The sequence below is a fragment of the Dermacentor andersoni genome, chromosome 10 (assembly GCF_023375885.2).
Source record: "Dermacentor andersoni chromosome 10, qqDerAnde1_hic_scaffold, whole genome shotgun sequence".
Taxonomy (NCBI): Eukaryota; Metazoa; Arthropoda; class Arachnida; order Ixodida; family Ixodidae; genus Dermacentor; species Dermacentor andersoni.
The window spans coordinates 103,839,048-103,860,747 of NC_092823.1; the positions used below are offsets into that span (position 1 = coordinate 103,839,048).

Here is a 21,700-nt window from a genome sequence, read left to right on the forward strand (position 1 = left end):
GACAAAGAGGGGGGGGGGGGGGTCGGTTTTTGTAGTCAACCTCTCACTGCGAAATTAACGAATACACTGTTTTTAAGCAACACTTTAGCACTCTTCACTGATTCAGATTTGCTTTTCTCTCTTTGACATCGCTTCAGCATTCCCAGACAGTGTCTTTGCCGGTGTCCCCGACCATGTCCTTTGGCTACATCGCTCGCTGCACAAACACGTCCGCACACTCGCAAGAGTTATGCCATCTCTCTCTGTCTGTCGCCTACCTGCCAAGCTCCATTTCGACATCGTCTGTCTCGAGCTAGCTGTTTCAAAAAAAGAACAAAACAAAACAAAGAAAGAAGAAGAAACAAAGAAACGTGGATGGTGTGGTACACTAACTGGGACGAACCCACACACAGGCGCGTCGCAACAACTCGCGGAACGCGTCAAATCAGCGCACCCAAGCAAGCGACGGGGACGTTACGTTATTTTTCTCGGGCATTTCCTTTTTTTGTGCGACTCGGTCTGGCCGCGCGAAACGCCAGAGCACACGGATCCGGATCAGCTTCGGCTACGGCTTCTCTAATTGCACGAGTCTCGACTTCCCGGATCACGCCTGCTCCTCCATACGTCACCTCTACCCTCCCCCTCCTTCCCCCTCTCTCCCATTACCGCGCACCCTCGGGTGCCTTGTTCGCGCGAGAATTATTTCTCAGGAAAAAAGGTACGAGAAAAATAAATAAAATAAAATAAAGATAGTGCACTCTGACATAACTGCGGACGACGCAACCACTTCCCCACATCCACCACCACCACGCACACGCGCTATTACTAACACGTAAGGTGCAAGCAAGCCAACAAGCAGGCGTACGCGTGACTTGGGGCGTAGCAAGAGGAGCCGTCACGCCAGATTAAACTGCGCATGCGCGTGGGCTTTAGCTAAGCGCGAACTGCTCGTCGCGCATGCTTGGAAACGCTTTGCAAAGGGTTTTCGAGGCAAGTTTGGGGCCAGAGAGGTGAGGGAGGCCATAACGGAGCGGATGCCGGACAAGTTGGAAGATGTCCGGAAGGCGAAAAAAAAAAATCCGGAGAAGAAGCAGCAGAAGAGGAAGGGAACAAGAAATAAAATAGGTTGGAGGGGGGGGGGGGGGCGTGAGAGCTTCAAAGCATAAAATAGAGCGAGAACTGCAGGGAAAAAACACACACGCACACACTCAAGCGCACTGGACACAAACGCGTAAGGAGACAAATAATAACAAACAAATCAGAGTCCACAAAACAAGGACGAGCCCCAACGAAAGAAATCGCGCGAATCTCGGTCACCACTTCCTCCGCGGCTCTGGAATTCCAAATCTTTCTTCGTCATTTCTTTTTTTCGCGTCTTTTCCTCTCCTTGTGCAGCCTTGCGCATTGAACCCTTTTTCAATTTTCTTTTTTTTTTTTGCCATACCTCTATCTTACATTTTCTTTCTTTTTTTCTCCCCCCCCCCCCCCCCCCCTCAGCGGCTATATCACCTCCTCATTCTTCGAACGGCGCGTATATACCTCAGGGGCGCATTTGTCCTCTCCGATATATCCACCATTTTCTGCTTCATCATCGTTCTATATTTTACTAGATGTCTCGCATTTTCTTTTTCTTTTCTTTTTTCTTCTTTCTTGCTGCCGGGCATTTGTTCCATGCGCCCCTATAAGTCCCGCATTCGCGGTCGAGCGATCCGAATCTGATTGAGTTGCTCGGAATTTGTTCGGCCTACGGCGTTGGGATGGTGGCGCGGACGATCAGAAGCCGCGCTGTCCGTTCCGGCTGAAAGGACTTTTTTTCTTTCGCTCGAAAAGCCCCGCTGCGTTCCCTGGTTAGCGGCGTTTAAGAGCTCAAAAGAGGCTTAGGCCGGTATTAGCACCGACACCGCGCACACACACACTTCATGATTGGTTTGTGCTTTCGTCTTTCTTTATATATGTATATATATCGGAATAGAATCGGACGAGAAACATCCTTAACTGTGTTCCGCTCACAAGGCGATAAATGGTGATGAAAGAATATTACATATATATGTAGGTATATTCTTCTTTCATAATCAGTTATCGCCTTGTGAGCGGAAAACAGGTAAGGATGCTTCTCGCCAGATTCCATTCCTTTGTAGACTTGTCAATTTAATGCAATAATTCTTGATTGTTCTGTTTATGCGCAAAAGTGCTGCTCTGTATACGTAAACTTCTGTTTGTAGCTATCGCTTCTTTTGTCACTGCTAACTCCTAATTTTTTATCAAACGAAATTCTAACAATGAGCATTGTGTTATTTTGGCGGTGAATTGGGTTTCTATGTTACAGACGTCCTTTTTTTTTTAATCCGGTCCCCTAGGCACCTGCACATTTCTTTCTGGTGGCCTGAGATAAGCTTCCACGTCCTTATCTATTGGTCTATTCCAGCGATAGCGCGACGGGGCTTCGTGCGAGCCAATGACGAAATGCAAAAAGAACGAAAATTTTAAAAAAGAATGATCGCTACCACATATAAGATCCCACATTCTTGTTTTTATTGTTGTGATTATTGAAAACACGGGAAGTCGTTACAGAAACCACAGCTCCCGACGGTTCTTCTGCCCATGCTTTATCTCGTGGTGTATAAAAAATATTTTAAAGGTTTTTTAGTACTGCACACAGAGAACTGAAGAACTTTAAGCAGCTCACCTCGCTAAGATGCACTGCAGATCAAAAAGACGCAGATGTACTAGAGACTAAATAATAATAATAATAATAATAATAATAATAAAGTGGCGGGGGTGGTTAATGGCTTGCGACATCAAGATCGCTTACCATGGATTCGCTCACGTGACGTGGCACGAGGTTCCGGGAAATCCCTGTTTGTGGAAATAGTGGGCCCAAACTAAAAGCAGGAAAGCGTAATTTGCGATGATTCCTAACAAATCTAGTGCCGTTGGCTTTGCTGCAATTTGAGCTCCGCTCGGTCTGAACGAAAAAAAAAATCTTGCTTCTGTTAGTCTGTTACGTAGGATTACGGTTAAACTCGTTTCCTTTTGTTTTCGTTCTTTTCTTTCTTCTAATTACCAAGTCATGTCACGGTGACTCAACGCCGCAGCTCGTCCTCCGTGAAAATCAGACAATGCCTTTCCACTCGAACACGACAGTCAGCCTTCGCTCTGGTGACGCCGTATGACGTCACACGTGGCTTACTGCTCTGTCTGCACTTGTAGACACGTGACGGGAAAGAGCGAACGCTCGACAGTGCGGCCCAACGCGCGCAATGTGGAGCGTGAAACATCAAGTAACCCAGAGCCACGTACGACCTCGTGTGCCACTCGGTGCACGGGAATTTAAAAAAAAAGCACCAACTATATTTTCTCGTCTTTTTTTTTTTAAGTAATGCCTCAGACGAAGCTCCCACACCGTATTACTGTGTTCAGCCTGTATAGCTCCACGGGCAGAACGTCTCGTATAATCATTTCTCTTTTTTTTTAATGAGTAAAATCTTTGGAAACTTTCTATAGGCGCCATTGAATTATAAAGAGACATATGCCAAACGCCTTTGCATCCACAAGACCATGGGAAGTTAATGGACATTCCCTGAATTCCATACTGATAGTTTGAGGGCGTGCAATTTTTGTCGAATTAAGGCGCGCTGTACGGCGAATAATATTGAGCCACTTGCGAAACGAAAATAAGAGCCCGGTAAAAAAATCAAGCGACTCCGAACAGAACTCCGCGAAATTCTTGAGAGAATACCGTTCTAGTGGCTGTCGTAGCGACTTCCGTAATTTTTTGCTCCTACTTCAGAACTGAAAAGCGCGGCTACGACTTAGCCAGAACAAATAAGGGCCCGCAATCAGTTAACGTAACCTAGTTGCACAGTTTATCGGGCTGGCCGCGTAGTACAAGACGAAATAGCTCAATGGTTAGCTTCATGGGTTAGCGACCGCATGTATCGACGCCGCCAGCTAGGTTCGACACATTCCTACGCAATTATTGGAGGCAATTATTTAAGCCTCGGCGCGAAACAGAATCTGGGTGGTGTAAGCGGCAGTTATTAAGAAATACCAGTAACTGAGACACCCCTTTCTCGGCTATTAATCACCACTAGTCGGTGCTATAGCCAATTACCTGCATTCTAAGCAGTCGTTAACGAGCGCCATCTGGCGCGCGATCTGTACGCCACCCCACCTCTATGCAAGACGGCCGCTGAACCTACCACCGAAGCCTTCAAGCAGTGTAACCTATATCCAACCTCCCTATAGGCATTCAGCGCATAGTGTGAGCTGAACACGACGCAGTGCCGCGCGAGTGAAAGCTACCCGTGTTGAGAAAACGTGCACGCAAGAGGGGCGTTGCGTAAAGAGACGACGAGAGGCCAGGTCAAGCCGAGCCAGGCCGGAAAAGAAAAGCGCGCGGGGTTAGGGGGAGCTCCTTGGCGCGTTCGCGCTTGGTGAGCTTTCTTCGAGCGACCCTCGCCAATTAAGAGGCCGCAAGATTTGGACCACGATTTCTTCGGGCACTGCACCTTGGACATAGGGTCGTTACTGATCGCAGGGAAAAGAAGGAACACTATCAGCGTTTGGTTCTTGTTTGCAGTGACAAGCACTGGTTCACCGCCGTTGGCAAAATGCACGACTACTTTAACAACGCAAGAAAGCTGGATGCAACTTGCAGTAGGAAATATAAATATAAATTGAAATAATTGCCTCCTGTCCTTTGCATGGATATATTCGCGCCACCCATGATAGTTACCTGGCTCACTTGTCAGTGATATTGCATACTTTATTATTTATTATTATTTATTTATTATTAGTAGTATGAGGTTCTATAGAAATAATAAAAGAGTTTATTATTATTATTTATGCTGATGCCCATTGCTTCTTTCTTGTCGGTATATAGGAAAGAAGTCTGACACACTATCAGGCGGCATCATCCTAGATATTTTTTTCTTGCGGTTTCTGACTAAGCAATGAATGAATGAATGAATTCCTTTAGGAATTGTGGATACAAGCGACTTAGCGTAGCGTCAGTGGCATTGCGCATGCTCGGACGAGCTCTTTTAGAATGCTTGTGTGCGCACAGGCCCGATGACTTCCGCTGACATTGGGTCGTCTATTTCAAGCCCACTCTAATAAAACATATTTGCGGTCGCATAAACAATACACGCGGTGTTTTCGATTAGTAGTTCTACGAACTAGCGCAGGGCTATCCGAGGCGCTGTTATCTGACAGTAATCGCTGGCGTACACACCAGCTCGGGCAGTCCGGCACGACAAATCGAACAAACCCAACAGCCCACTATATAGCCAACTATGGTTTCAGAGATCGGGTGGCAGCGCGCAATGTGCACGACTCTCGGAGGCCACAGTTTAGATCTACGCAGCGCAGCCTGTAGGCGAAGAAACGCTACACGCGCAGGTGAAAGGCGAGCGTCTGCTGCGCGCGGTAAGGGACCCAGCGACACGCGGCTGGAGGCCACAGCAGTGAAAGGAGAAGTAGGGGGGGGGGGAGGGAGGTCTCGTTAGCGCGCCCTGCGGCAAAACACCACGTCGCAGCGCAGATGCTTATCTCCCGAGGCGGCGGGACCGCGAAACCCAACCCGTTTGGCGACGAATGGCTCCGGGGTTGTCGCGGCGACTGAAAAGAAGGTCACGCGGCCAGATAGGAGGAGGCCCTCGCAAGACTGCGGCTCTCTTTTTTTCCTTCAGGCGCTCGCGGGGAGCTCGACGCGCGCATCGGCGCGGCATTGTCGCTACGCGCGCGTCATGCATTCAATAATGGAATGATTTAGCACGGCGCTACAGTTATACCGTTCCCGGTGGCACTCACCCTTCCCCCGTCCGAAGAGCGCATGCGCGGTACCGACTTTCGCATGCGCAATTGAGGGCAGACGGTGACGATATATACCAGCAGTCGGGGACTTGCGAAAAAAAAAAAAAATCTTCGCTAAACTCAAGAAGTTTACGTTTTTCTGTTGGCTGGCCATGCTTAGCTTAGCATGCTTATGCGAAGCTTTATTACAACCACCATATCCGCACTTCCTCGGAGGGAAAAAACCTGTTGCTGGCACAAAATGTGAAAGCCAAATATAAGCGTTTAAACTTGGTGTGGACACCGCCTCACCCGCCGCGGTATATAGCCCAGTGACTGTGATGTTGCGCTGCTGCCCCCTAGCTAGGTCGCCAGTTGAATACCGGCCGCGGCGGCCGCATTTCGACGGGGGCAAAAAGCAAGAACACCCACGTATTTAGATCTGGGAGCGCGTTAAAGAGCTCCGGGTGGTCAAAGTCAACCCGAACTCCCACCCACCACGGCGTGCCTCATAGTCAGATAGCGATTTAAGTGCGTAACGCAGAATTGAAGTTTTGTTGAGAGCATTGTCATGAACAGTGTGACGCCGCCGACTTCAATGCTATTGAAGCTGGTCACGTGCTGTTTCGATGGAGAAAAAGTTTTCGAACGTTGCTGGCTTGATTGTGTTCTGATGTGGTATTATGTCAGCTTTCCAACGACAAGGAGACTTCCTGATGGGCCGCGGTATTACCGAGCTTCACTTTTTATTCCAAAAGTGTGACGTAACAATTTAACACGATTTATTATTCCTATGTCGTGTCTCTCTAACGCATTACAGATACCGCTGTTTATAACGAGAATATAGCATGCAGTTGTTTCCACCCGCGGCTACGCATCCTGGTAAAGAACGAGGAAGTCATCTGTAAAAGGAACGCCTGCCAACGAAAACCCTTTATAATCATTACGCCACATGATAAGAGAGTTTGTACAGTGTGCAGACTTTTTCTTGCGGCGCCGTAGCATTGTAATCATTAGTAAGACGTACTGCATGGAAAGCGACAAGGGTGTATATAAGGTGCAAGGCATTCTTATTTGACGCGTTGTGGAGTGCGTTGTCGACACTTTGAATCATTGTGATGTAGGTGTGTTTTGCTTGTTCGCGTTCTCGCTCTCTCTCCATACTTCTTGTATAACCCTTGCCTAAGGCACGTCAATCTGGCAAGGAAAAGCCGAGTCCTGCTTCCCTGAACTGTCTGGACCAGAAAGATTTTGTCAGGTTGCCAAGCGGGACTGTTTTTGTTGAGTCAACTACTATTTTACCAACTTTTTCTTTTCTTTTTCAAAGGAGTACCGCCAGCGGCCGGTATGATGCCACAGTCAGAAGCGTGTAATACAGTTTAAAAAAAGAAGTTCAGCGAGAACTAAGCACCCATAATATAACTGTCTGAACTTAAGGCGCGACTTCTTGACAGATGCGCATGTGTGCGGCACAGCGATTGACCTTGCGCACTCATCTGCCGAAGCGACGTTCCTATACCTCGTATATATACACACATATCTTACAAAGTTGCGTTGTCGTGCACACCGTAACGTGCTCGCGTGCGCTCAACACACCTCGACTTTCCCGTTAGATATCTCCAAAGAGGCTGAAGTCATGCTTATAATGCTACAACGAAATGCGTGACCAATGGTGGGAACGAACGACTGTCCTCCAGCATAGCTGAACGCTCTGACCATCGGACCATGATGGCAGGCATGCTTCTCCCGTGCCAAAGCCCCGTTTTGAAACATACGTATGATGTTTGCGTCCCGTGTCCAGTCCGCATTCTTTGCTCGTGACAGCTAACGCGTTTAGGCGCTGCTTTTAGAAGTACACGGCCTTCGGGATCGGCCCATGTTTTTCGTCAGACGGGTATCTACAATGTGGGTGAGGTCCACCTGTAATGCTATCGCATTAAAACGAATCATACAAACTCGAAGCATTGCATGTAGAACTTACTTCAAGCAATAATGTATGAAATCCATAGATACCTGCCGAGGACTTCAGCTAGTGATACCGTGCAATATTTTCTTTTTGTAATGCAAGTGCATTGCAAAAATGGCAGCCGACCAGAGAATGACAGAAAATGTTTGACCTAACGCAAGTCCTGGACGCAAACGGGTTGTAGTTCCAACGAAAAGAAATCCTCATTAAGTGTTTTTGAACACGGAGTCATAAAATACTTTCCAGTTATAATTTCGTACGCGCTATGAGGTACTTAATACGTACAAAAAGATGTATGTGCGAAAGAAAACAAAGAGATTACAAGCTAAATAAACACTCTAGACGTTCCTACGTTGTCAAAGCTGTACACAGAGAAAAAGAGATACACCAGAACAGCACTACCGCTCAACAAAGCAGAATTGCAGTCACCTTTTAATATGGCTGTGAATCGGGTAAACCAAAATCTGTGGTTGTTCCTTGAGTCAACGTTACCGCTTCATACCATACAGGCTGAATAATCTCGAATGTTGTACTCAAGGAAAACAACGTTCAAGAGGAAACACGACAGGACGTGACGTAAATGGCGTACGAAGTGTGACGTGTTTTTCTTATTTCCTTGGAATGTGGATCTCGCAAATCACCTGTTGTGGACACGTCACAAGCGTTTTAAACAGTTCTTGCTTGAATGCTTGTAGGGAAGGCTTTCGGTGTCACTAACACGTCTGCTTCGATGTCAGCGATTAACATATTCCCACCTGGCTATATATAAAGCCTCGGTTCGTGTCGCGTTGTCGCTGAAATATGGAACACGGCCAAGTCCCTCAATCATTCGTTTCCAGCATCACTAAATCACTGACGGCGGGTTATGCTGTTTTCACCGGCGTTCGTCTTCTAAATATTTCTAACCACTGCTCCTGTCGTGTGCCAAGGTTAGCGCGCGAAATAATAAAAAGTTGAACTGACCTGACCCAGCGAAGCAGCTAGCAGCAGTAATCCGAGCAACGCTGCCACCGACGGACGTTCCATCGTTGAGATGGCCAACCGTCGCCTCATCGCCGGGAAACGAAGCCAACGGCGCTAAGTTTGTCGTGTGTCCGGCGGTGGGCACTTGCAGTGAGTTCGGTCCGGCTTGCGGCGACAAGCCGCCACCGCATGCTAGAGGAATGCGGAGACGGTTGCTACCCTGTGGCTCGAACGTTGCGGCTGGCTTTCGAAACGACGTGACATCGGCTGGGCTGCAGAAAAGACACAACGCGCCCAGCACTACCACGGAACACAGCACTGACGATCGTGTCGACGGCAACGACCAAGCGATTAGCGGGACACGCGTCTCATTTAGGCTGCAGCAGCACTTGCAACGAAAACGTGATTCTTAGCAGCGAACTATGTCGGACTTGGGTGCCTTTCCGCTTCGTCGGAATAACCTTCACTGGCCACCAGCGTCCGTCGATCCAGCGTCGGTTGAACGGGTTGATCTTCCAGACGGCGACTCGAACAGCGTGTAGCAGACGATGACACTCCGATGGGATAAAAGTGAAATCGGTGGTTCCGACAACGAAAGACTGCTTCGCGCCGCGTCGAATAAGAGCACGCTTTCCTATCCAAGATGACACAGATCCACCAGCGGCCACGCTTTTCTTTTTTTCTTCCGTAGATGCAGAACACTGTCGCCTTCTCGCCAATCTTGCGTTGATGCGTGGTACGGCCTCCCAGCCCGCCGCGTCCTTACTTCCTTCTTGCCTCTCTTCTGGGACGAAACTGAAACGCTCCGAACAAAACTAGCACGCCGTTTTTTCTTGTTTTCTTTCAAAAGACCGCACACACAATGCCGCAGAAGACCGCCGGGTCGACAGCACCCGGGGCCAATCGGAGGTCCCGATCTGGATCACGCACGTGCCTGTCTTCTGTTCCGCCTGCTCGTTGTCGGGTTATCGCGGCACGCACCTCCGCCGAAGAGTCCACCGCTCGCGCGCGTTTGTCATCCAGCACCGCGGCGCGCTAGCGATCCTAAGGCCATCGCTCCTCGAAGATTGGAAGTTTCGTTGGGGGAGTCTTGCGGTGGTTTGAAGGGGGGGAGGGGGCGGCAAACCACGCCGAACAAGGCGGCGATGAGAGAAGGAGCGCGACCACGCGACGTCTCCCAGTTCTACGCTCGGGACCGACTGGAAGTGCCCGGCGCGCGGCGCGGCACAGCGATTCAAGCCAGGTCCCGCCACCGGCCGCTGCGCGAGCTGCCAAACCGGTAGCGCCAGCTCGGAGGAACTCTTTCCCTTTCTCAGTACAACTCCCGGCAATGCTCTCTTTCGCGGTCTTTTTTACCTCGCAGGAAAGGGTGGCAGCACCGGCACGCCACGTTCGAGTGGGAAAGGGATCCGTCAGTGCGCGGCTGCAAGCGGCCGTGAGGTTGGGGCAAGGGCAACTCACGGGGGTTGCCCCAACTTCGAGCCCGGCGCATTCCGAGGTGCGCGCATTTCCTTGCCCTCCCTGCCCTCGCTCTGCCAGCACAAGCGGAGCGCGGCGGCTGTTTCTCTCGCCCTCACTTATTGCCCCCTTCTCTCTCCCTCTTTCGCGAACAACCAGTCCGAAGAAACGCGCGCGCGCAGCTTTTCACTCTCGCCTTGTGTAACTCCGCTGGGCAGTGTGTCAGTGGCGGAGAGGTGGCAAAGTGGCGCTTAGAGCTGCTGCGCCATCTGTCGGCGAAGATGGTAAGCTGAAGTTTTGGCGGGATGTTTGCTGGCGTTCAACACTTGCGTGTGCTAAATTGAAAGGAAATTACGCGGTTTTGCGTGCCTAAACCACGATACGATTGGGAAGCATCCCATAGTGCGAGACTCCAGCTTATTTCGGCGACCTGGAGTTCTAATATGAACGCTATTGCATTCAGCCTTCATCGAAATGTGGCCGCCGCGGTCGGGATCGAACCCACAACCTCACTCGCGTGTGTTCTTCATGGAACAAATTGGACCACGCATGTGTGCGTTCATCGCGTTTGTGAAATAAACAGCTCCACTATCACAATTCTCGTAAGAATCATGATACATGTCCGCGCCGGTAGTTCGAAGGGGGCTAGTTGACACCATTCAATGTGACCTCAGCAGAATCTCTGATTTAGCCAGCCACTCAATGTTTCTGGTCAAGCTTACTCATTTTCGTGTTGACTCGTCAGTTGTCAATCTCTTGCGACATTATCTTCTTGATAGATCACGTTATGTAAACGTCAATGGCCAAACGTCTTCTTTTTTACATGGCAATTAGCGGTGTTCCTAGAGGATAAGTATTAGGGCCACTTTTTTTTTAAATTTGTAAAAATTTTTATTATTGGCGGTCTTTCAGGTATTCCGAATTCTTGCTTCCTTCTATATGCCGATCCAGATTGGAAAGAAATTCACACTGTTGATGAACGTCGCATTTTGCAGTCTGACTTGTTTTCTTTTTCTAAATTGTGCAGAACTTGAATGCTGCTAAGGCTCAAGTCATGACTTTCACCCTCAGCATTATTTTTCTTGTTTTGTATACCGATTCTGTGCCATTGTGTAAGGTCTGTGAGATCAATGATCTCGTTACTTTTTGAGAAAACCTTACTTTTCTGTTGACACTAAACGCATTGAAATCCTGGGTATATACTCTCTGGGCTCTATTTGCAGGCCATCGAGGGAATTCAAGTCTCCTACACCATTCTGCAAGATGGACAGAACAATCTGTGTTCTTCAACTCGAATACGGGTCAGTCGTCTGGAATGGCATATATATATATATATATATAACAGTGGTGCTAGAGATAGGGTGCACGAATACTTTCAAAGCATTTATCAACACAGCTTTGCTAACACAGGCACTGGACCTTGCTCTAGCACTGGTTGGACTATTGTCATTATGCCTTACTTCACTGCCTATGTAATCGCACAGGCCTTCTGTTTATTTTCAAAGTTCTTCATGGTATCCTCACCTGCCCCGAACTCCTCAGCTGTATCATGTTTCCTACGCCGCTCAAAATCACCAAAGAAATTAGAACTTTCCATGTTCCTGCCTGTCATCACCAACACTCAACCGCCCACAGAATATTGAGCCTCTACAACACTGTATTATAGTAAGATATAGCTGAGAGTTCTAAACAATTAATTACTCGTTGAAAGCTGAAGCTCCAGTACCACTGAATGTGTGGGAACGCATCGAGATGCCAAGACTATACGGGATTGCCATCTTTCTCAGGGAACCGTGCACTTCGATGACGTGTGTGGCGACAAGCGCATCGTCGGTGATGATGTTTTAATTTGCGATGAAACAACCTGTAAGACTCTGTCCTCTACATAAGTATTTGCTATTTAAGGAATCGCACTTGGGATCACCAGATACTCACGTACCTGGATCACCAGGTACGTGAGTACCTGGTACATACCTGGATTTACCAGTACTCACGTACAGTGCAGAAACCTGGAGGCTTACGAAAAGGGTTCTACTTAAATTGAGGACGACGTAACGAGCTATGGAAAGAAGAATGATGGGTGTAACGTTAAGGGATAAGAAAAGAGCAGATTGGGTGCTGGACCAAACGCGAGTTAATGACATAGTTGAAATCAAGAAAAAGAAATGGGCATGGGTAGGACATGTAATGAGGAGGGAATATAACCGATGGTCATTAAGGGTTACGGGTTACGGTTACGATTCGAAGGGAAGCGCAGCAGGGGGCGGCAGAAAGTTAGGTGGGCGGATGAGATTAGGAAGTTTGCAGGGACAACATGGCCACAATTAGTACAGGACCAGGGTAGTTGGAGAAGTATGGCAGAGGTATTTGCCCTGCAGGGGGCGTAACCAGGCTGATGATGATGATGACCTAGGATCAGGAGTACACCACTACACGGAACGCGAAGAACATTCTGCGGAAGGAAGCTCAATTTGGAGCACAAGCTAGCAGGTCTGAGCACATTGTGCGGCCAGTTTGAAATGCCTGGGTTTTGTTTTCTTACAACAGCGTTAAAATCTGAGACAGTCGGTGTGTAGTGCGGACCCTTGAAATAATGTGAGCAAAATTTAGGGACGTGTATTATATGAGACAAAGCGTAACCACTTGACAGAGCACTCTATTTCGTCTGTATAGTGCATTCTGTCCGACGTCCTTAGATTCTCGTGGCATCTTTTTTCGGGCAACTATTTTCAATGCGAATCCTTAATCCACTTAATGTGAGACAGTATTGGTGCGATATGAATTATGGGAGAACGTAAAGCTTCATACGAAGATATACGCGTATCGATGTTGCGAAGTCTTAACCTGGTTCCTCCTAAGATCCAGCTACAAGTTAAAAAATTTCCGAACATTGTCCACTTATTAAATGGAAGCCTGGTCCACGTAAATTCACAAAATGCAAGAAACAGATCTTCATACATGTACCAAAGCTTACTATTTAATTTCACACAATACATATGTGCAACGAAGTTCCACTGAAAGAGCCTCTTTTATTCGGAACAGTGTTTGATATACCTATATCAAATATCTGGGACATTGTTTTTCACACCTGTAACATGGAACGATAGTGTACGTGTATGGGACGATGTCCCACACAGATATTCATGACTCCAGTTACAGGTGTGTAGCTGTCAGCTCATAGGGGGAACATAAGGGGAATGATATTACGAGTGTAGTCATGACCAAGCTTCAGACCAAGCCATGTTAAATCCTGGCTGAAGTTCCCATATCCCGGCATTACAATGATGCCACAATGGGGCCGTAGTAATTAACATGCAGTCCCTTTTGTTTCATATTGCTTCGACGATAATGCCAGCGTAACACAAAAACTTTTCACCCGTTGCCGTTGGACAAAACGCTACAAGACGTCGCTACCAGCGCTCTTACTGTCGTTCACACTTACCATTACCCGGCGCTTCCGTAAAGCACAATGTGTGCGCTGTCAATTTAGAAGTGTCTAATATTTTCAGAGATTATAAATACAGGCAACAGGCCTGCATATGTCACGCTGTTAATTATTTCTTGCGTCTTCTTCTAGCACCCAAGTTTTTCAGGCTAAATATTTACTTGGGGCACCTTCCTTTGTCATTCCACACGGTCCAGTACTGTTCCAAGACATTGCACACGGTGAAGTGCATTCTCAATACGCTCAAGCAATGGCAGTCTTTATGCACTGGTTAATAAGTGGCTAGCCTGTAATTTATAGCCTTTATGCACTGGTTCAATAAGTGGCTGGTGTTCTGTGGGTAGGTTGCAACAATTCAGCTAGTTGAGAAATCAGCACTGCTCGAATCGTCTTAATAAACAGTGCCATGCTGCCAGTGGCTGAGATCGGCAAGCTTCTTGACCTGGCTTCGTGCACATTTCCTGCGTGAAATAGAGGTATAAAAATGGATCGAAGGTCGAAGCGGAGCTGTGGTAATGGTGTACTACTTGTCCAGCTTTAGAAGGGCAAAACGAGACGTATTACTTTAATGCTCTTCTTTTTTTGCAGCTCTTGCTCCTTCATCGCTCAAGTCGTTAGGCTGAAGTTACTAATTCACTAGTTAGTCAGTAATACTTACCCATATGTATAATTTCCGCTTTGAAAGGTGCACAAATTTAAAGGAAGACAGGCACAGAAACAAAATTCTGAAACCTTTTATTAAGGAAACGAAAATATTGCTCCATAATGTGTTCACTTTCTTTTCTTTTTTTTTTTTGTGATCTCGACTTCGTCATCGTATGGCGCCTGAAAATCAACTCGGTCGCAATTCTGGCATCACGAACTTTGACGCATGCTTTCTTTTCTAATGAGTGATGTTGGCAACTTTCTGGAACTTAATACAGCAGAAGTTTTAAAACCGTCAAAAATTAAAGAAAGAACATCGCTTGTTGCTTTCTTTCAGCGTGACAGTTTCTTATAAAGCGTGACAAAGCTTTGTCGCCCTTCCCTACGGTGACGTAATGGCAAGGCCTGCATTTACTTGTGTGTTTTATGCAATGAACGTAAAGCGGCGGTGCTCTTAGACATAGCGCGCAATGTTGATTATTTAGAAGGAAGCAAACTGTGTTTAATGCTGGCTATTGCTTTGCGATGAGTTGCGATGGGTTGTTGATTCGTAATGATTTATCCTTAATGTGTGGTTGACAAGCAAATGAAGAAATTGAAGACGTAGACCATATATTTGGCTCTGTTGAACTGCTGAGTGTAAGGCCTTTGTTAAAATGAAACTGTACAAGTTGTCAGTCAGGATACGACGACAACGCTTTAGCCTGAAACCACGCATAAGTTATTATGGTGCTGTGAGCTAGCGCTTACTATTTGAAAGCGTGTGAAATGCCGCTAAATGTTCATTTCCGCAATATTCGAGAGTAACTATGCATTCGACCTAGCTGTATAGCTCCCCTACGCTCGTAATACTGATCGCAGAAAAAAGAAAATGATGTTGATATTGTGCTCTTGAAAAAGTTGAACGCGTTTCGTTTTGTGGTTATACATTGCGTTCGCCGCGTGCATAGTGCAAGAAAGAAGCACTCAGGTTTTGAAGCTGAATACTGGAATGTTTGTATGCGGTGGTATAATAACGCGACTATGCATATGCATATAATTGAAGCGTTTCAGGAGCAAGTGTTTCTTCTACCTTCATTTTTTTTTCTAGCCGCGTCATGCGGCACTCTAAACCCTTCTGCAAGGACACTAACAACTTAAATTTAGCTGTTTTAGTAAATTACGTTTCTACAACACTAAAAAAGCCACTGTTGCCGCGAGAGACCGCTTGATAAGCCAGAAAAATGCGCAGAAACATAATCGGCGAGTGGTAACGTCGCCTTCAAGTTCCTTTAGCAGCTTGGTGTGTCGTCATACATTTTTTACAGCATCTGCTACGGCTTATAATGTTTTTCCTTCTTTATTTTTTTTTTTGCTACCATCAATAGTGGACTATATTGTATTCAAAGGGAGCCGAAAGCTGTACTTTGCAAGCTTATCTTAGCAAGGGCCCTTTGAAATGCTTGGAATTTTAAAGAACACGGGGAGTGCAGGAGATGGAAATTCTAGACGATGAGCAAGACGCGAACAAGATGAAAGCAGGAGCCAACGTTTCGACAAGTGGACTTGTCTTTTTCAAGGCAACATCTGCTTTCATCTTGTCCACGTTTCGCTCATCGTCTTGAATACATTGAATAGGTGGAAATCTATGACGTCACACTGACGTAGCGGCGTAGGAGTTTCAGAGTTAAATGCTAAAGAAATTGCAGTGAAATCTGGAACTGATTTCCTTTTCTAGTGACCAGCTTCGTATTGCGAAATCAGGGGAAAATGAGGATTTGAAAAAACAAAAATACTTGATCAGTCAAAACTGGTGTAGTGTTTCTCTTCAGTGTCGCTGCAAGGTCAGAAAAAAGAATAACATCCAGAATTCGACTGGGTTCTGAAACTAACAACTATACATAGTCGCCTAATCTACACGATAACATCGCATTTGTGCGAACGAGGCACTTCTTGTTCACGGTTCAATTGGTGAGGTTTCGTTGACTGGGCGTGGCACTGGTTCTTCACCAGGCGGTGTCTCCACGACGTCATCGCCGCCGACTTCATCTACTACTTCCAGCGGGCCCATCCTTGGCATGAAGCTCAATTGTGTGATGCCAACGATGTAACCTGCGTAACAAAAGAAAAGTTATAAAGTGATTAAATTGATTGATATTTCGATTGATTGATTGATCATTTGGTTGGTCGTCTGAATGACTGATTGCTTGGTTACTTGAATTTTGATTGATTAACTGATTGACTGATTGCCCGATTGTTTGATTCGCCGTTCGATTGACCGATTTGGTTCACCGGCCGAATGAACACAGACACTATGACAGAGGCCTTACCGGAGGGTTCGGCATTAATTTCGTACACATTGGGTTCTTTAATGCAGGCTTAAGTGTAAGTGCTCGAGCGTTTCCTGAATTTCGCCGCAGTCACAATGCCGCCCCCGCGGCCTGGGATCGAACCCTCGACTTCGTGCTTAGCAACAGAATGCCATACCCATTGTGTCGCCACGGCACGTCACATATAAATAAATAAATAAATAAATAAATAAATAAATAAATAAATAAATAAATAAAGCGTGGTTCCGTTCTGTTCAAACACTCGACATTAAAAGGCTCCTCAACAAGCCTCGTTGGGAAAGATAACACAAGGCAGTCAAGTTAACAAGACAGACGTCGGTTGGCTACCCTGTATTGGCGAGAGGCGATTTAAAAAAAGAGGGTGAAGGCGAAAGTACTGAGAGAGACTACGCGCACAGTTGTAGACGCAGGGTGTCCATAACTACTTCAGTCGTGGTGCCTGTATGTGGAGACGCAACTCAATTTAAATATTTCGAGCAGCGTCGAAAAGCTGTTTGTAAAGGTATCTTGGGCTAGCCAAAAACAATGTCACAAGTACCTTTAATAGAGTGTAAAGCTGGGCTAGTTGGTCGATCTTTGTGGTAAAAGCAGCGCAAAATATAAAGGCTACGCAAGACAGAGGAGTAATTTTTGAAGGTGGTTTAAGCAGTGTTGATGCATACTTATGAAGTTGTAGGAGCTTTACCACGTGGCTTCTCGCCCGCGAAAGGAAAACACTTATCGGGCATGACAGCTGCGAAACACTTTAAAGTTAATCGGACTCTAAAGATGGTCTCTGAAGGCAGGAGTTGGCGGCCGCATTCCGATGGGGGAGTACAAAAACACTCGTGTACCGTCCATTGGGTGCACCATGTGGTCAAAACTAAGGCGAGTTCCCCCCACCCCCTTCCCCAGACCCATACATGTGAGTTAAAGGGAACGAGTAGAAGGTTAATTAGAAAAGCTTTGCTAATTGCATAGCGTAGCACTACGAATTACCGCGCAAGCAATGCCTGCCTCTTAAAGCAACCCCACCTGAAGTCAGTGAGTCCCGCTACATGTCACAGAATATTTTTAACGAACCTGTTCACACTAAAATAAGACCATGCGCAGTAGCAAAGCAGTATCATGGTGCCAACGTTCTCACTATCGCTCAAACCGTAACCACGGAAGCCAGAGTTCAATTCCGTGTTACTACAGAGAAGGATGGCGATGCCGCCGAGCAAAGCTGGAAAATCGGCGTAACAGCAATCGCTGCAAGAACAAGGCATCGAGAATTCCTGACGAATCATAGTATACGCCGAGTGAAAAGAGCTTTGAGAAATATTGATAATTAGAAATTGCAATCATAACAATAAAAAAAAATCACGTGGTTAAAAAAAAAAAAAAAAAAACAGGCCGCCCCCGGGAGGGCTCGAACCTCCAACCTTTCGGTTAACAGCCGAACGCGCTAGCCGATTGCGCCACGGAGGCGAGGCACTCAACGCCGCCGAAGAAAGAATCTTCAAAATGCGCGGGCGTTTCGAAACCGTTGATAAAGGCCCTGAACCTCCGTGGCCCTGAAGCATTCTTCCGGTTCCGGGATATAGCATAGTCCGCCAGTAGGATACGCTGCTCTGAATATCTCAGCCAAGTTTTGCTGTCGTACCCAGTGGTTCGCTTTCATTAGCACGCTCCGTCTTCGACAAGGAGGCAGGCTTATGGTTTGCTTTGTGGTAAAGCGGATTCCCATGTATGCGACTGCTTTAGTAGCTGCGGTCCGCTACATAGCGTAGTTACTGAGGCCGCCGTGGAGTGCCGCCACGAGTCCACTGGCTAAGCGCGCTGCGGCTCGCTTAGAGCGACCCCGTCTGGCTTATGTTTAGCGCGTCGTAGGCACCAAAATCGGAAGTCGCGGCGTCCACGTAACAGCCAAAATGAAATTTGAACTGCGCGCCACTTTGACATTTAGAAGGCGGAGCGTTGTGGGCACGCCCGACTGCGCCGTAGCCTTCGCATTGCAAGGCATTGAATTAATAACGGATGCACAGCGTAGGCTGTGTTTGATTGCCAATAACTCCATTTCTGCTGAACGCATTGAAGTGCTTTTTGCGGCAAAGTATTTCTGGAATAGCCTACCTTCACTTCAAATGTCTTTCTCCCCTTCGATGAAAATAGGTTCAATGCCCTTTTATTCAATAGGAGGAACTGCACAGCAGTGATTTATAGCGATTGCGTTTACGACGACGCAATTCTTCGCATTGCGAACGTCATTTTCAGTATGGGGATTCCCTCCAGAGCACTAGCATCATAGTTAACCGCTCTCGTTGACTCATTGGGTACGGCTTTATGGAGCAGTGTGTGATGCCGTGCGTTTCATTGTGAGGTCGCCGCGATTGCACAACTATGCAGCGTAGGCGCGGACCAGAATGCCCTTACTATTATGACCCAATTTACAGCGCAAAACAGTTTGCGGTACTGTGATAACGATGGCGACACCCTTGCGATGACGACGCCATTACTGCGATTGCCTGGATTCAACCCTTCGTTGAGCAATGTGCAACACGGGTTAAAGGGTCTCCTGGTATCGTGCTGCCCTCAAGGGGGCGTTCGGTGAACAAGGTCGGCTCCCGTCGGATGACGAGGAAAATGCATGCTGCTGGCCAAGCGCTGCCGATGAGATAACGAACGCCCTGCCGCTTCCTCGTCGCCAGTCACGATGTAGCCGACCTTGTTCATAGAACGCACGGTTGAGAGCAGCGCGGTACCACTGCGCAAACGCTTCGTCACAAGGCTTTTTTCTTATTTCGCGGGCTTTCTTTGCAACCCCGAAAAAAGGACTAGCTGAGACGTACCGTAAACAATTCGATCGGTGGTTTCTGAAGGTGCTCGACAAATCTGCGTATCATACTTGTGCTCCTCAGCAAATAAATATGAAGTTGGACACTTAAACTTAATTGGCTAGTGACTTAAGGGGAAGACAAGAAAAATGTATGAATTACTATAGGCTTTTGCTAACAGTATGCGTTTGGTTCAATTCGCTTCCGGCGCACCTTTCATTTGTAAATTCTTGGCTCAAGTTATGTGCAACACCCTGTATATGCATACAGGCACATCGTTTATATTTTTGTTTATTTATTGTCACTCGAGCGTGACAACATAGCAACTAGTTTAGAAACTCGCCGGGCAAATGTTCGGTGTCCTGCGTTGAAGTTGAACATCTTATATATTGCAAATGACTTGTTACACACCGAGGGCCGATATAATTATGTGGATCCCAACTCATTACCGTCGCAGATTTTACGAGATTACTGCTGCAAAATATTGCAAGGGTGCAAGATGAGGCCTCGCAATATTTTGTCATACGAAGAGGAACCCGGGCACCTTATGAGAGCGTTCATAAATCCAGGGTGTTCTTAAAGCGACGTTAAAGGGGGTCCAATGCATAAATTTATACAGGTTAATCACTGCTTAAACATCTTCTTTCATTCAGTTGGAGGTACAAGATATGACTGGAGAAAATCAAGGCTAATATTTGTCTTTTCTTTAAATTTCGCGTCAGCACCTCAGAGCCGCTACACCAGCGTGACATCATGGTTCTGAATGTTCTGTTTTGGCTAGTATCTGGGCTGTTTTAGTGCACAGAAAGTTCTTTAAACCCACTAGGATGAATTCATGATTCCTGTTTAATGAAATCTAGGCCTTCCTTACCAAAAGAAAAGGAAATAAAATTGAATTAATAGACAATGAACCCCTCCCGTGCAGACGCTGACTTCACGGTGATCTCGTGATTATCTATGCGTTGATACGCGTTAATACGAAGGGTATTTAGAGTTCGCAGAATAATTGAAGGCGAAGTTAGAGAAAGCAGTTATCTCTAATTATGTGGCATAGCTGACCAGCGCATGATAATTAAGGTCTAGCGCGTAACACCTTTTTTTTTTCGTGATAGGTGATTTCGTTGTGCGTGGTGTAATTTTAACCAGTGGAGAAATTTTAAAGCGGTTATTAGCGGAAAGAAGAGACTCACCTTCCTTCACTGCTCCCTGAAAGTTTGCTCCACAGACCTGCGGGAATAGAGGGTTTATTTTTAACGACGGTTCCGGGTAGTGTGAACAAACCAAAATGGCTGCAATTAAGATGTTTTACCTTTGTGAAGTGCCTGAAAATGCATTCCACGTAGAGCTTGTCCTGCACGATAAGACAATAAACATGAGAACTCCACCAGACCCCTGTGGCAATTAATCCCTGCAAAAACGTACGCCTACAGGCAGGCTGCATTTTACATTAGAAAGCTGCGTTAAAACGTGAGCGCACTAACCTGAGTTTTGAAATCCGTTTCCTTGTACTGAAACAGAACAGAAAAAAAGAAACCCCATTATTATAACAAAGGACAAAGAGTGCAAGAAGCTTGAAGCTTTGTCCCACTGGCTCCTAGAATGTTTAACCTCCTGAGACAAATATTGTGAATATATAAATTAGAGTGCCGATTGTGATTTACATCTTTTGACGATTTATACTGGAGTTCTTATAGTCTCAAAAGAAAAGAAAGCTTTCTCGGGGCACATGCCAGGTCAGTCGACACATGGATGTTGCTGTAAAACGGCAACAGCCTCAATATAACGGTGGACATTTCATCGAGGTGATTATCTCGACGCAAGTCTTGCTGCTTAGATAAGGTACATAGCTTTCCATATGGAAGCCGACGTATTACGTACTTATACTTGCATTATTTCCCATGTACTTACGCTGTAGGAGATGTTGCAGTAAATTACGGAAAATAGCTTGACAACTCGATTTCCAAGCATTTCACCGTCAAAATAATGGCAGGCGTACATTTTGTAAGGCGTGCGCTTGACGTACTCTACACGGCTGCCTGTCAAATCGCCTTATTATCACCAGCACTTTCTTTCAAGTGGTATTTGCGACTCCCTCCTTTCCTTCTTGTTCAAGGCGATAGAAATGTCTTGTGGGAGTGAAGCTGATAGTTTGTCAAAAAAATGATAAAGACATGCCCGTTTAAGTGAGGGCTGGCTTTTACCCTGTACCTATATGCAGTATTAAGCGTCCATATATCAGCAGGCATCATCTGCATTTCTCCTGAAGGTGTATGAGGGAGAATTACTGGCGAGAACGCGGCAGCTTAATGCATGGCAGCGT

General features: G+C 46.6%; 2 protein-coding genes and 1 non-coding gene across 3 annotated transcripts in view; all 3 read right to left on the bottom strand.

The window, feature by feature from the left end:
* LOC126544557 (tyrosine-protein phosphatase 10D-like) overlaps positions 1 to 10,221 on the bottom strand; it is a 169,982-nt gene extending 159,761 nt beyond the window's left edge. Inside the window, exon 1 of the mRNA XM_050191910.3 lies at positions 8,705 to 10,221. Within this exon, the coding sequence (XP_050047867.1) occupies positions 8,705 to 8,794 (90 nt within the window). The 5' untranslated portion in view covers positions 8,795 to 10,221. The remainder of the gene's footprint in view (positions 1 to 8,704) is intronic.
* A 4,106-nt stretch (positions 10,222 to 14,327) lies between these two features.
* The window catches only part of LOC126544558 (uncharacterized), a 33,251-nt gene continuing 25,878 nt past the window's right edge, over positions 14,328 to 21,700 (bottom strand). The window contains exons 7-10 of the mRNA XM_050191911.3: positions 20,862 to 20,888; positions 20,690 to 20,731; positions 20,571 to 20,607; positions 14,328 to 16,343 (exon numbers count right to left, since the gene is read on the bottom strand). Of these exons, the coding sequence (XP_050047868.1) occupies positions 16,189 to 16,343; positions 20,571 to 20,607; positions 20,690 to 20,731; positions 20,862 to 20,888 (261 nt within the window). The 3' untranslated portion in view covers positions 14,328 to 16,188. The remainder of the gene's footprint in view (positions 16,344 to 20,570; positions 20,608 to 20,689; positions 20,732 to 20,861; positions 20,889 to 21,700) is intronic.
* Positions 17,961 to 18,034, bottom strand: TRNAN-GUU (transfer RNA asparagine (anticodon GUU)). The gene has a single exon. It is a non-coding gene; the product is annotated as a tRNA-Asn (tRNA).